General features: G+C 41.7%; 1 protein-coding gene across 4 annotated transcripts in view; it reads left to right on the top strand.

The window, feature by feature from the left end:
* Positions 1 to 1,108: 1,108 nt before the first annotated feature.
* Positions 1,109 to 12,383, top strand: part of LAMB4 (laminin subunit beta 4) — a 59,740-nt gene continuing 48,465 nt past the window's right edge. For 3 of the 4 annotated variants that reach the window (XM_039354492.1, XM_039354493.1, XM_039354491.1), the window contains exons 1-6: positions 1,113 to 1,377; positions 3,167 to 3,240; positions 5,207 to 5,367; positions 8,777 to 8,909; positions 10,254 to 10,327; positions 12,062 to 12,250. In XM_039354492.1, the coding sequence (XP_039210426.1) occupies positions 3,204 to 3,240; positions 5,207 to 5,367; positions 8,777 to 8,909; positions 10,254 to 10,327; positions 12,062 to 12,250 (594 nt within the window). In that variant the 5' untranslated portion in view covers positions 1,113 to 1,377; positions 3,167 to 3,203. Of the gene's footprint in view, positions 1,378 to 3,166; positions 3,241 to 5,206; positions 5,368 to 8,776; positions 8,910 to 10,253; positions 10,328 to 12,061; positions 12,251 to 12,383 lie in introns of all 4 variants that reach the window. The other variant, XM_039354494.1, reaches the window with a different exon arrangement.

Raw genomic sequence — 12,383 nt, 5'->3', positions numbered from 1 at the left:
TTGGAAGATGTGGAGATATCTGGCCCATAGAATCACCCAAAGTTGGACATGGATAACAATTAATATAATAATAATAATATACTATAATATAATACTATACTATACTATAACATAATATAATATAATATAATATAATATAATATAATATAATATAATATACCGTATATGCCGGCGTACAAGGCGACCCGGCGTATAAGACGACCCCCGTCTTTGGCGCCGAGTCGCATTCCTAGAACGTTGTCTTATACGCCGGAAACTACCAGTATTTCTGGCGTATAAGACGATTCAGCGTATAAGATGACCCTTGTCTTTGGCGCCGATTTTAGCGCTTGCGGAAGTCGCCTTATACGCCGGCATATATAGTAGTAATGTAATGTAATGTAATGTAATGTAGTGTAGTGTAGTGTAGTATAGTATAGTATAGTATAGTATAGTATAGTATAGTATAGTATAGTATAATAATTGGTATAATATATAATTAATATAATAATTGGTATAATATATAATTAATATAATATAATGTAATGAGGAGAGAGAGATGATTTATTGTACTGGTAAAGGCATTTGGGCTAGAAACCAAGAGATCATGAGTTCTAGTCCTGCCTCAGGCGTGAAGACACCTGAACGATCTTGAGCCAATCACTTTCTCGCAGATTGTCAATCTTGGGAAGGTAGTCTACATGAGAAGCATACCCAGTGCTATTTGTTTCGGAGCAAAGTACATACACCAGGGGTCTTCAAACTTGGCCCTTTTAGGACTTGTGGACTTCAACTCCCAGAATTCCTTAGCCAGCGTGCTTGGCTGAGGAATTCTGGGAAGGGTATTCAAACTTGGCCCTTTTATGAGTTGTAGACTTCAATTCCCAGAATTCCTCAGCCAGCCGTGCTGAGGGGAAAGGGAGAGGTTTCCAAGCTGAGCCATGCTGGGAGTTGAAGTCCACAAGTCATAAAAGGGCCAAGTTTGAAGACCCCTGCTTGTGGATTTCAACTCCCAGAATTCCTGAGCCAGCCATGCTGAGGGGAAAGGGAGAGGTTTCCAACCTGAGCCATGCTGGCTGAGGAATTCTGGGAGTTGAAGTCCACAAATCCTAAAAGGGCCAAGTTTGAAGACCCCCGACATACACTGATGGATTTCACCTCGCGTGCTTTTTTTTTTTTTTTTGGCAAACATCAGGTTTTGTTGCAACTGTAAATGCATCAGGCAGCCCGGCCTAACAAATCATCTTTTGGCAGGTTTTAAACTCATTTTCATCTACACCCAAGTGCCTGAAGGGAAAACATTCCCACCGTTTCCTTCCAACTCAGAGCTAGGACTTTAATTCTCTGTTTTCACTTGGCTGGTCCTGTTTCAAGACTCACGTATAATTCGAAGGTCAGGTAAGAAGCGTTTAGGTGGTTCAAAATTCTTTAATAGCAAGAATAAGGGCTGTCCGGTGATCTCTGCACGAATGGATGCCTATCTGGGCAATCTTTTCATTGCTTCTGCTGCGTTCCATGTATCAGTGAACGTAGATCTTAATGGAAATCTTAGCTCCAGTGCCGAGTAATAAATTGTTTTTACAGTTGATGGGTTTAGCTTGCTAAGGTTGTGGTGGACATCTACATGGTGCTGGGTCAAAAAAGAGCAGGGGAAAGGTGAAAGGGGACAGGAGAAAGGAAAGGAAAGGAAAGGAAAGGAAAGGAAGGGAAGGGAAGGGAAGGGAAGGGAAAGGAAAGGAAAGGAAAGGAAAGGAGGGAGGGGAGGGATAGAGGGAGGAAGGGAGGGGGGGGGGAAATGGGAAGGAAAGAAAGAAGGAAATCTTGCAATCTTGATGCATTGAGAGTTCTTATATATATTAGAGATACAGCTTGACATAACCCCTGACAACAGTAATACGTACAGCTGTTGTAAGCCTTCTTTTGAAGCCATCTTCTCTGCACTCTTCTACCCAAAACATTAAACCTATCATTTCAAACTCTGTTCCAAACTTCCAAAGGTGATTGAAGATTATGTCCTCACTGGTCTGAAACAACGAAACCTCAGTTCTAATGCAGGTTCCCCACGGTGGACTTTTTCTGGACTTTGGTTACTGTAATGATTAAATCCAAGCACCACACTAGCAGGGGACGTTACAGAGTTGGCCCAACATATGTGGAAGGTATCAAGTTACAGAAAGCTAGCCTATTGCAAAGGGTTTTTGTCATTTGATACTGACTTCTTTCTCTCCTCAATGTTAGACTAGACTGAGTAGAGTAGAGTAGAGTAGATGGAATAGAATAGAATAGAATAGAATAGAATAGAATAGAATAGAATAGAATAGAATAGAATAGAATAGAAGTAGAGTAGAGTAAAGTAAATAGAGTAGAGTAGAATAGAATAGAATAGAATAGAATAGAATAGAACAGAACAGAATAGAATAGGAGTAGAATAGAATAGAATAGAATAGAATAGAACAGAACAGAACAGAATAGAATAGGAGTAGAGTAAAGTAAATAGAGTAGAGTAGAGTAGAGTAGAGTAGAATAGAGTAGAATAGAATAGAATAGAATAGAATAGAATAGAATAGAATAGAATAGGAGTAGAGAAAAGTAAATAGAGTAGAGTAGAATAGAATAGAATAGAATAGAATAGAATAGAATAGAATAGAATAGAATAGAATAGAGCAGAGCTGGAAGGGACCTTGGAGGTCTTCTAGTCCAGCCCCCTAAAACAAAGCTGGAGGCTTTCTTCTCTGAATGATGGACTTTAGAAGATGATTATTAATAAAATCATATCATTATTTCCTCATCACATCTACACATGCCTGAAGAGGCTTTCACTGCCTTATGATTTCAAGTATATCTCTTTAATGCATCAGATGTTTTTTTTTTTAAAAAAATCTGTGGCACACTCAGTTTAATAATTCGTAAATAAATGAAACAGAAAGAAAAGCCTGACAGTTATGTCACACGAGACACAGATGTCCAAAACTGTAGTTCTGTTGTGACTGTTTCCTCAGATCATCCTCTTGAGAATGGAATTGTTTTCTTGGAATATTAGCTTACAGGAAATTGAAATATCAGGGTTTCTTTTTCTGTTTATCTGTAATTGCATCACGACATACAACAATTGAGTAGAATGTAAGCATCATTTTTGATCTTGGGAAGGGCTAACACAACGGGATTTTTTTCTTTTTTCCTCCTGAAGCTCAAATTAAGCCAAGACGATACCTCAATATATCTACATGATGTGGTTTCCATTGGTAATTCTTCTGAATCTTGGTGAGTTCAACAACCTCAGATATGCCCAAACATATTCTGTATATTTTATTTTAGCCACTGTCCTGCTGCGTGACCAATTTATACTACGAATGCCTTAGCTAGCAAATTTGATGTGAGCCTAGCTGAGATCTAGCCAGACGTACATCTTTCACTGCACACCGTGTACTACGTGATTGCCCATCTCTAACTCATTGTAGGAGATGAGTTAATCTAGGATGACCCCCCCAAAAATCGGGAAGATTCTGGCAGCACAAATTTGGACCCACAAATTTTATTAAAAGACATTAGCTGGATCACAAACACCAAATGCTTGTTCATAGGACTTTGGGAATAGACTTATGTTTGCCACAAAGCTTGGTTCTTATTATCTGGAGTCATGATGAAATACTTTTGGGTAATCTTTTTAATGTCACCCAAAATTAAAAGTTTCATACTGAAATTCGGCAATCCGGAATTCTACTTTTATACAGCATATACAACAAGAGTTGTCCCAAAGGTGCTTTCTCAAAAGGCAACTGGACTTTTCTTGTTGTTGTTTTTTTTTTCCTTGAAAACGTTTCGCTTCTCATCCAAGAAACTTCTTCACAAACTCAACAAGAGGCAGCAACTCACCAGGCTGAGCAAATGGGTGGGAAAACACACAAGTAGTGCCAAGCTCTTGGATAGACTGGGGAGTAAACACACACACACACACACACAATGAAACAAGTAAAGGCAATAACAAGACACTCCTGTAACCCTGTCAAGAAAATTATATGGGTGCAATCACCTGGAGTTGGGCTGGACTTGGGTTTCAGATGCCAGGATGCTTTTTTTTTTGCTGGTTTTTGTATTTGTTTATTGTTTTATTATTGTTTGTGACCTGCCCTGAAGAATTGAACATGACTCCTTTGATGTCTTTACCATCCCCATTCTCTGTATTGGCTAGGTCAGGGGTGGCTGGCTCAGGAATTCTGGGAGTTGAAGTCCACAAATCATAAAAGAGCCAAGGTTCCCCACCCCTCGGCTAGGTGGACGCTTAAATGCAATGATACACTTAAGCCAGAGACAGTACAGTATAAGTCAGGGGTAGGCAACCTTGGCTCTTTTATGACTCGTGGATTTCAACTCCCAGAATTCCTGAGCCAGCCTGGCTCAGCTTGGAAACCTCTCCCTTTCCCCTCAGCGTGGCTGGCTGAGGAATTCTGGGAGTTGAAGTCCACGAGTCATAAAAGAGCCAAGGTTGCCTACCTCTGGCCTAGGCCGCTTTCTGACTCGTGGACTTCAACTCCCAGAATTCCTGAGCCAGCCTGGCTCAGCTTGGAAACCTCTCTCTTTCCCCTCAGCGTGGCTGGCTCAGGAATTCTGGGAGTTGAAGTCCACGAGTCATAAAAGAGCCAAGGTTGCCTAATTCTGGCCTAGGCCTAAGCTGCTTTATGACTCGTGGACTTCAACTCCCAGAATTCCTCAGCCAGCCTGGCTCAGCTTGGAAACCTCTCCCTTTCCCCTCAGCGTGGCTGGCTCAGGAATTCTGGGAGTTGAAATCCTCGAGTCATAAAAGAGCCCAGGTTCCCCACCCCTGCCCTATATCAGGGGTCCTCAACCTTAGCAACCTTAAGACTGGTGGACTTCAACTCCCAGAATTCCTGAGCCAGCATGGCTCAGCTTGGAAACCTCTCCCTTTCCCCTCAGCGTGGCTGGCTCAGGAATTCTGAGAGTTGAAGTCCATGAGTCATAAAAGAGCCAAGGTTGCCTATCCCTGGTATAAGTAAATAAGAAAACTATGAATGATGTCATGGAAAGTGCAAAGTTGGACAGCTTAAAGCTTCACATCAAGTAACCAGCCTTTCCCTGTTCAGTATTTTCCAGCTGTGGTGGACATCACTGTTCAAGATTCCCAGATGATTGAGAGTTAGCATCAAGATATCTGCAGTCATTCGTTTAGAGAAGCCTGTCAAACTATGTCTCATCTTCATTTTGTATTCAGTGCTACTCACAGACTTCCTAAGCAGTCAGAATAGCTGTCAGCATGGCGCCTGTCACCCATCAGTTGGAGACCTGCTTGTGGGACGCAGCAAACAGCTGACCGCTTCGTCTACGTGTGGACTGTTTGGCCCTCAGAAGTATTGTACTGTTGGGTACCTTGAGGTGAGTTCATTGTGATGCCAAAAAGATAACTGGAACTATAAATATTATAGTCCTCCCAAATCTCTTTCTGTTAGAAAGGTGATCTGCTTTGTTCAACTGCAGGCTAACCAGCAGGAAAAAAAAAAAAACATAGAGGAGAGAAGCAACCTAGAACTAAGGAGAAAGTTCCTGACAGTGAGAACAATTAACCGGTGGAACAACCTGCCTCCAGAAGCGGTGAATGCTCCAACACTGGAAGCTTTTAAGAAGAGACTGGATAGCCATTTGTCTGAAATGGTATAGGGTTTCCTGCCTGAGCAGGGGGTTGGACTAGATGACCTCCAAGGTCCCTTCCAACTTTACTACTACTACTACTACTACTACTACTACTACTACTACTACTTATTATTATTATTATGATCATCGCACAGTCAGCCAGATGTTCAGACTGGATTTGGCATTTTGTCTACCTCTCGAGTCCTTACCCAGGACCTGGGATAGGCAGGTGTGGGTGTTTGATGGTATCACAGATATCGTCGCAGGATGGAAGCAGTTCCTAATAAGGCCGCCTTTTGCAATTGACTAATAGCGAATTTGTCAATGCCAATGGTGTTCAAGTGGTGCTCCAGTTGTTGTTGTTGTTGTTGTTGTTGTTGTTATTATTATTATTATTATTATTATTATTATTATTATTATTATTATAGAATAGGATTGGAAGGGACATTGGAGGTCTTCTAGTTCAACCTCCCACTCAAGCAGGAGATCCTATGTCATTTCAGACAAATGACTGTCCAGTCTTTTCTTGAAAACGTCCAGCATTGGCATTCAGTTTGCACTGAGTTCACTTCTATAATCCCACCCCACCCCACCCCCATTTGGAACAAATTTAAGAAAGCACATCCCTCTCTTAGGGGCTTCAGCTGGCTCATCCCAATCACGTGGCCTTGTATCACGATGCTAATTCTGCTTTCTGCCTCCCTGGGTGCGATTTTCCTGGAAAGAGAATAAACAGAAATGGTGAGACTTTTCAGGAAAGCGAACAGGCAGAAACAGACACGGGAGGCTTAACCTTGGAAGATGACACCATCTCTCATCTCTGTCAAATTGCACAAATGAGGCAACCCTTCCCTTCTCCCTTCTGAGAGCAAAGAAGCAGGTAAGGGTGAAAAGCACAGGGCGTGTACAAAGGACTTCTCTGTAAACTCATCTCCCTTCTCGATGTTTGGCACTTGCAAAAACAATCTTGGGTAGTTAATGCAAAGGGGGGGGGGGAATTGAAATCCATCGGTCTGCTAAGAAATCATCGCTGCTGAACCCCCAAATATGATGGACGAGAAACAATGGTTGGAAACTGATCAAAGAGAGAAGCAACCTGGAAGGAAGGTGAAACTTCCTGACAGTGAAGATAATCAAACAGTGGAACAGCCTGCCGCCACAAATCGTGGGCGCTCCATCACTGGAAGTTTTTAAGAAGAGACTGGATATTCACCTGTCTGAGACAGTAGGGTTAGGGTTACGTCACCATGAACTCGGAGAGCAAAATGGACATTGCCAACAAATTCGGAGTGCTTGGGTATGGTTAGAAGGGCACTGACTTTTCTAGGCTGCCCTATCTATGTTTCCTGGTAAAATATATGGGAAAATCCCATTGGAGGAAAATTCCACTTAGGGTTAGGGTTAGGTCACCCTGAACTCACAGAGCAAAATGGACATCGCCAACAAATTTGGAGTGCTTGGGTATGGTTAGGAGGGCACTGACTTTTCTAGCCTGCCCATCAATGTTTCCTGGTAAAATGCATGGGAAAATCCCATTGGAGGAAAATTCCACTTAGGGTTAGGGTTAGGTCGCCATGAACTCATAGAGCAAAATGGACATCGCCAACAAATTTGGAGTGCTTGGGTATGGTTAGGAGGGCACTGACTTTTCTAGCCTGCCCATCAATGTTTCCTGGTAAAATGCATGGGAAAATCCCATTGGAGGAAAATTCTCCTTAGGGTTAGGGTTAGGTCACCATGAACTCGGAGAGCAAAATGGACATCGCCAACAAATTTGGAGTGCTTGGGTATGGTTAGGAGGGCACTGACTTTTCTAGGCTGCCCTATCTATGTTTCCTGGTAAAATGCATGGGAAAATCCCATTGGAGGAAAATTCCACTTAGGGTTAGGGTTAGGTCACCATGAACTCATAGAGCAAAATGGACATCGCCAACAAATTCGGAGTGCTTGGGTATGGTTAGGAGGGCACTGACTTTTCTAGGCTGCCCCATCAATGTTTCCTGGTAAAATGCATGGGAAAATCCCATTGGAGGAAAATTCCACTTAGGTTAGGGTTAGGTCACCATGAACTCATAGAGCAAAATGGACATCGCCAACAAATTCAGAGTGCTTGGGGTATGGTTAGGAGGGCACTGACTTTTCTAGGCTGCCCTATCTATGTTTCCTGGTAAAATGCATGGGAAAATCCCATTGGAGGAAAATTCCACTTAGGGTTAGGGTTAGGTCACCATGAACTCATAGAGCAAAATGGACATCGCCAACAAATTTGGAGTGCTTGGGTATGGTTAGGAGGGCACTGACTTTTCTAGCCTGCCCCATCAATGTTTCCTGGTAAAATGCATGGGAAAATCCCATTGGAGGAAAATTCTCCTTAGGGTTAGGGTTAGGTCACCATGAACTCGGAGAGCAAAATGGACATCGCCAACAATGTCGGAGTACTTGGGTATGGTTAGGAGGGCACTGACTTTTCTAGGCTGCCCTATCTATGTTTCCTGGTAAAATGCATGGGAAAATCCCATTGGAGGAAAATTCCACTTAGGGTTAGGGTTAGGTCGCCATGAACTCATAGAGCAAAATGGACATCGCCAACAAATTTGGAGTGCTTGGGTATGGTTAGGAGGGCACTGACTTTTCTAGGCTGCCCTATCTATGTTTCCTGATGAAATGCATGGGAAAATCCCATTGGAGGAAAATTCCACTTAGGATTAGGGTTAGGTCCCATGAACTCACAGAGCAAAATGGACATCGCCAACCAATTCGGAGTGCTTGGGTATGGTTAGGAGGGCACTGACTTTTCTAGGCTGCCCTATCTATGTTTCCTGGTAAAATGCATGGGAAAATCCCATTGGAGGAAAATTCCACTTAGGGTTAGGGTTAGGTCAGCATGAACTCATAGAGCAAAATGGACATCGCCAACAAATTCGGAGTGCTTGGGTATGGTTAGGAGGGCACTGACTTTTCTAGCTGGCCCTATCTATGTTTCCTGGTAAAATACATGGGAAAATCCCATTGGTGGGCATGCGTTCCCAGAGAGGGCTCTGCGTGCCACCACGGGTATAGGTTCTCTTGCTTGAGCAGGGGGCTAGACTAGAAGACCTCCAAGGTCCCTTCCAGCTCTGTTCTATTCTTTGTGTTTGTGTCTACCCTTTTCTAGGAGAAGAAGAGATGTTTCACCTGCGATTCCAGGCGCCCCTATCACCCACTCTTCCAAACCAACAGTCACTCCATCGAAAACGTCGTCGCGGGTTTGGAACGCGATCGGAAGAAATGGTGGCAATCTGAAAACGGTGAGTGGTTTCGGCTGGTTTTATTTCTTTAGCCAATTTGGTTGGGCTGTCATCTGCTCAGCTTCTAATCTGATGGTCTCACGAGCAAAGTGGCAAATCCCCGTCTCTGGATGATATTGTCAGAAAGCTGAACATTTTTTTGTAGCGATGCCAGTTTATGAAATTATCCAACTCAACCAATTGATGGCTTGGAGCTTAACACCAAGCAGAGTGACAGCCTTTCCCTGCAACACAATTTCACATTTGGAACTACAGGAGGTGGTTAATTATTTGCAGCAACAGTGAATATTTTCCACTTAGCAGAATAACAGAGCTGGAAGGGACCTTGGAAGTCATCTAGTCCAACCCCCTGCTCAAGCAGAAGACCCTATATCATTTCAGACAAATGGCTGTTCAGTCATTTCTTAAAAGCCTCCAGTAATGGAGCACCCACAAATTCTGGAGGCAGGTTGTTCCACTGGTTGATTGGTATCACTATTAGGAAGTTTCTCCTTAGTTCCAGGTTGCTTCTCTCCTTGATTAGTTTCCATCCGTTGCTTCTTGTCTTGACTTCAGGTGCTTTGGAAAATAAGTTGACCCCCTCTTCTTTGAGGCAACCCCTCAAATATTGGAAGACTGCTATCATGTCACCCCTCGTCCTTCTTTTCACTAGACTAGCCATACCCAATTCCTGCAACCGTTCTTCGTGTTTTAGTCTCCATGCCCTTAATTATCTTTGTGGCTTTTCTCTGTACTCTTTCCAGAGTCTCAATATATTTTTTATAATGTGGTGACCAGAACTGGATGCACTATTCCAGGTATGGAATACCTGGATGCTAAAGATTTAAAGATGCTAAAGTGACATTAGTCCATGCAATTGTGTTGAAAAAAGGCAAGAAGCAAGAAATAAAACAGGATCAAAAAAAATTATATTTGAATGTTTGCGATTTTTATTTCAATTATCTGTGACCCTAATACATCAATTCATTATTATCCAAAATTAATGGAATTAGATATAGGAAGAATTTGTGCTTGGTAAGGCTTGCAGATTGGGAGGATATTCCTTGCAAAATAAGTGTGATCATTCTGATATTAATCAATATAATTATAAAAATTGCTTGAGAGTTGGAAGCATAAGCCATGCAACTGAGTTAATTAAGCCAAAAAATTAACCTCAGAGATACCACAAAATGTCAATCCTTTGGCAATTTTATTTTGAAAATAAAATATATCTTTGAAGTGGTTTCTATAAGATAGACCCTAAATGCAATTAATTCATCAGAAAGTGGGGGGGGGGGAATAAATATTTCTTGTTCCTGTTTTTTTAAATTTCCTATTATCTGCATCTGGTTTATTAATTTGCAGGTGTTGACCATGTCAGTATTCAGTTGAACTTGGAAAATATGTTTCAGTTCAGCCATCTTATCCTGACCTTCAAGGTACCTTCATACAAAGCCACAAAATACAGTATTTAACTTATTTAATAGCCTAGCAATTATTTAGAGTGGGTAACGCTAAGGCAATTTCTGCTTTTATGTTTTTTTTTTAAATAGATATGGTGCAGTTCAGAATTACTTAGCTGTTGTTGACTGGGGTTTGTGATCACCTGGAAGGCAATCCACATTTTTCAAAAAGAATATACAATTCTCATATTTTACTAGCAAGAAAGTGGTGTGTGTGTGTGTGTGTGTGTGTGTATGCAGAAACACTCTTTCAGCATTTCTTCCTATTTAGGATTTCCTAAATTTAGCCTATTTAGAATTTCAAAAAAGGCACTTTAGCCTGGCTTCATGATGCCAAGATCTGTAATGGATCCACATAAACCATTCATGCTTCAGCTACTATTTATAGCAACAGTTCAATGAAACGTATCGTCTCCTGAGCTTTGAAATCTGATTTAATCCGATTAAGTGTATTTACACACAGACTTGTGGCAACAGGTAAAATAAGGAGAGATGTATTTTAGGAGGAGTGCGCAGATTGATTGTATTTTATTGATGGCTTAGGGCAGGGGTCTTCAAACTTGACCCTTTTATGACTTGTGGACTTCAACTCCCAGAATTCCTCAGCCAGCGTGTCTGGCTGAGGAATTCTGGGAGTTGAAGTCCACAAGTCATAAAAGGGCCAAGTTTGAACACCCCTGGCTTAAGGTGTTTACCAATATTTGCAGCTAATCGATCTGATCAGCCTAGTACCAAGTGAGTCTATTTTTTTGCTACCAGATAGAAATGTTTCTATATCAGATCCCAGATGAACAGATAATATATACAGTCAAATGTGAATGCTGGGAACATGCTTTAAAATGGTTGTACCCAATATATTATTTAATTGCATCCGTTGCACAGTCAGCCAGGTGTTTAGACTGGATTTGGTATTTTGTTCACCTATAGAGTCCTTCCCAAGGGCTAGGATAGGCAGATGTTGTTGTGTAATAGTGTTAAAGGTATTGATACAGGATGTAGGTTGTTCTGAGTAAAGCCGCTGTTGAATGAAAAATCTTCATCAGGGTCCAGTCCAAGCTGGGAATAAACAAAATGGAGACTGCTTTAGAAAGAAGGTTGGAGTTTACTGCACTGCAGAACCAGACAGAAGTGTGGTTCTGGAGCAGCTGATCACATGGAGCTGGGAGTGGTGGGTTTTTATACCTTGTTGGGCTTTTGTGTTTGGAGTTGTTCCTGTTCCTGTGGCATGAACCTTGACCTGAGGTTCAGTGTGCCCCTTTTGGTATTCTAATGGTGCTTTGGAGAATAGCTTGACTCCCTCTTCTTTGGGGCAACCCCTGAGATATTGGAATGGTGGTTTACAATTGTGGTAGCTATGCAAGAGGAAAAGAAACAGATTGGAGACATGCCATCAATAAATATTGGGCACTGAATATTTATTTTTAGTTAATTATCATAAACTTTTCTAGGTAACAGCTCAGTTGCACAACAATCTAATTGGATTGAGATCCAATCAGGTCACTTTCTTCAAATATATGCCAGTTTCATTTTAGATCATTGTAAACCCTTGAAAAGAACTCTTTTACAGAGGCGTGGTGAAACCTGAATCTGCCCAGTATTTGTTCACAATAATAAATGGACAATATTAAGTAATACAGGGGTATCAGATGCTTAAGTGTTCATAACGTAAATCTTCAAGCAAACGTCAATCTGAAGTTGCATCTCTTGCAGACATTTCATCCTGCTGCCATGTTGGTGGAACGCTCTGCCGATTACGGTCAAACCTGGAAAGTGTACAGATATTTTGCCCAAAATTGTGCGGCTTCTTTCCCCGATATTCCTTCAAAACCAGCCGAAGCGGTTGGGGATCTTGTCTGTGACTCCAAATATTCAGATATCGAACCGTCAACTGAAGGGGAGGTGCGTTGATTATTGGACTTCAGTGATTTTGATTCTCCGTGCAATTACAAAAGTCATGATGTACAGATCTAGTCAAGCTTCCTTGAAGTCAGAAAGCTGCCAGACACTTTTTTACGGTTCATTCTGTGGTTAA

The sequence above is a fragment of the Crotalus tigris genome, unplaced genomic scaffold (assembly GCF_016545835.1).
Source record: "Crotalus tigris isolate CLP2741 ecotype Arizona unplaced genomic scaffold, ASM1654583v1 scf7180000018553.2237530, whole genome shotgun sequence".
Lineage (NCBI taxonomy): Eukaryota > Metazoa > Chordata > Lepidosauria > Squamata > Viperidae > Crotalus > Crotalus tigris.
Note: the sequence above shows the minus strand (reverse complement) of the source record. Positions and strands in the feature narration are given on the sequence as shown.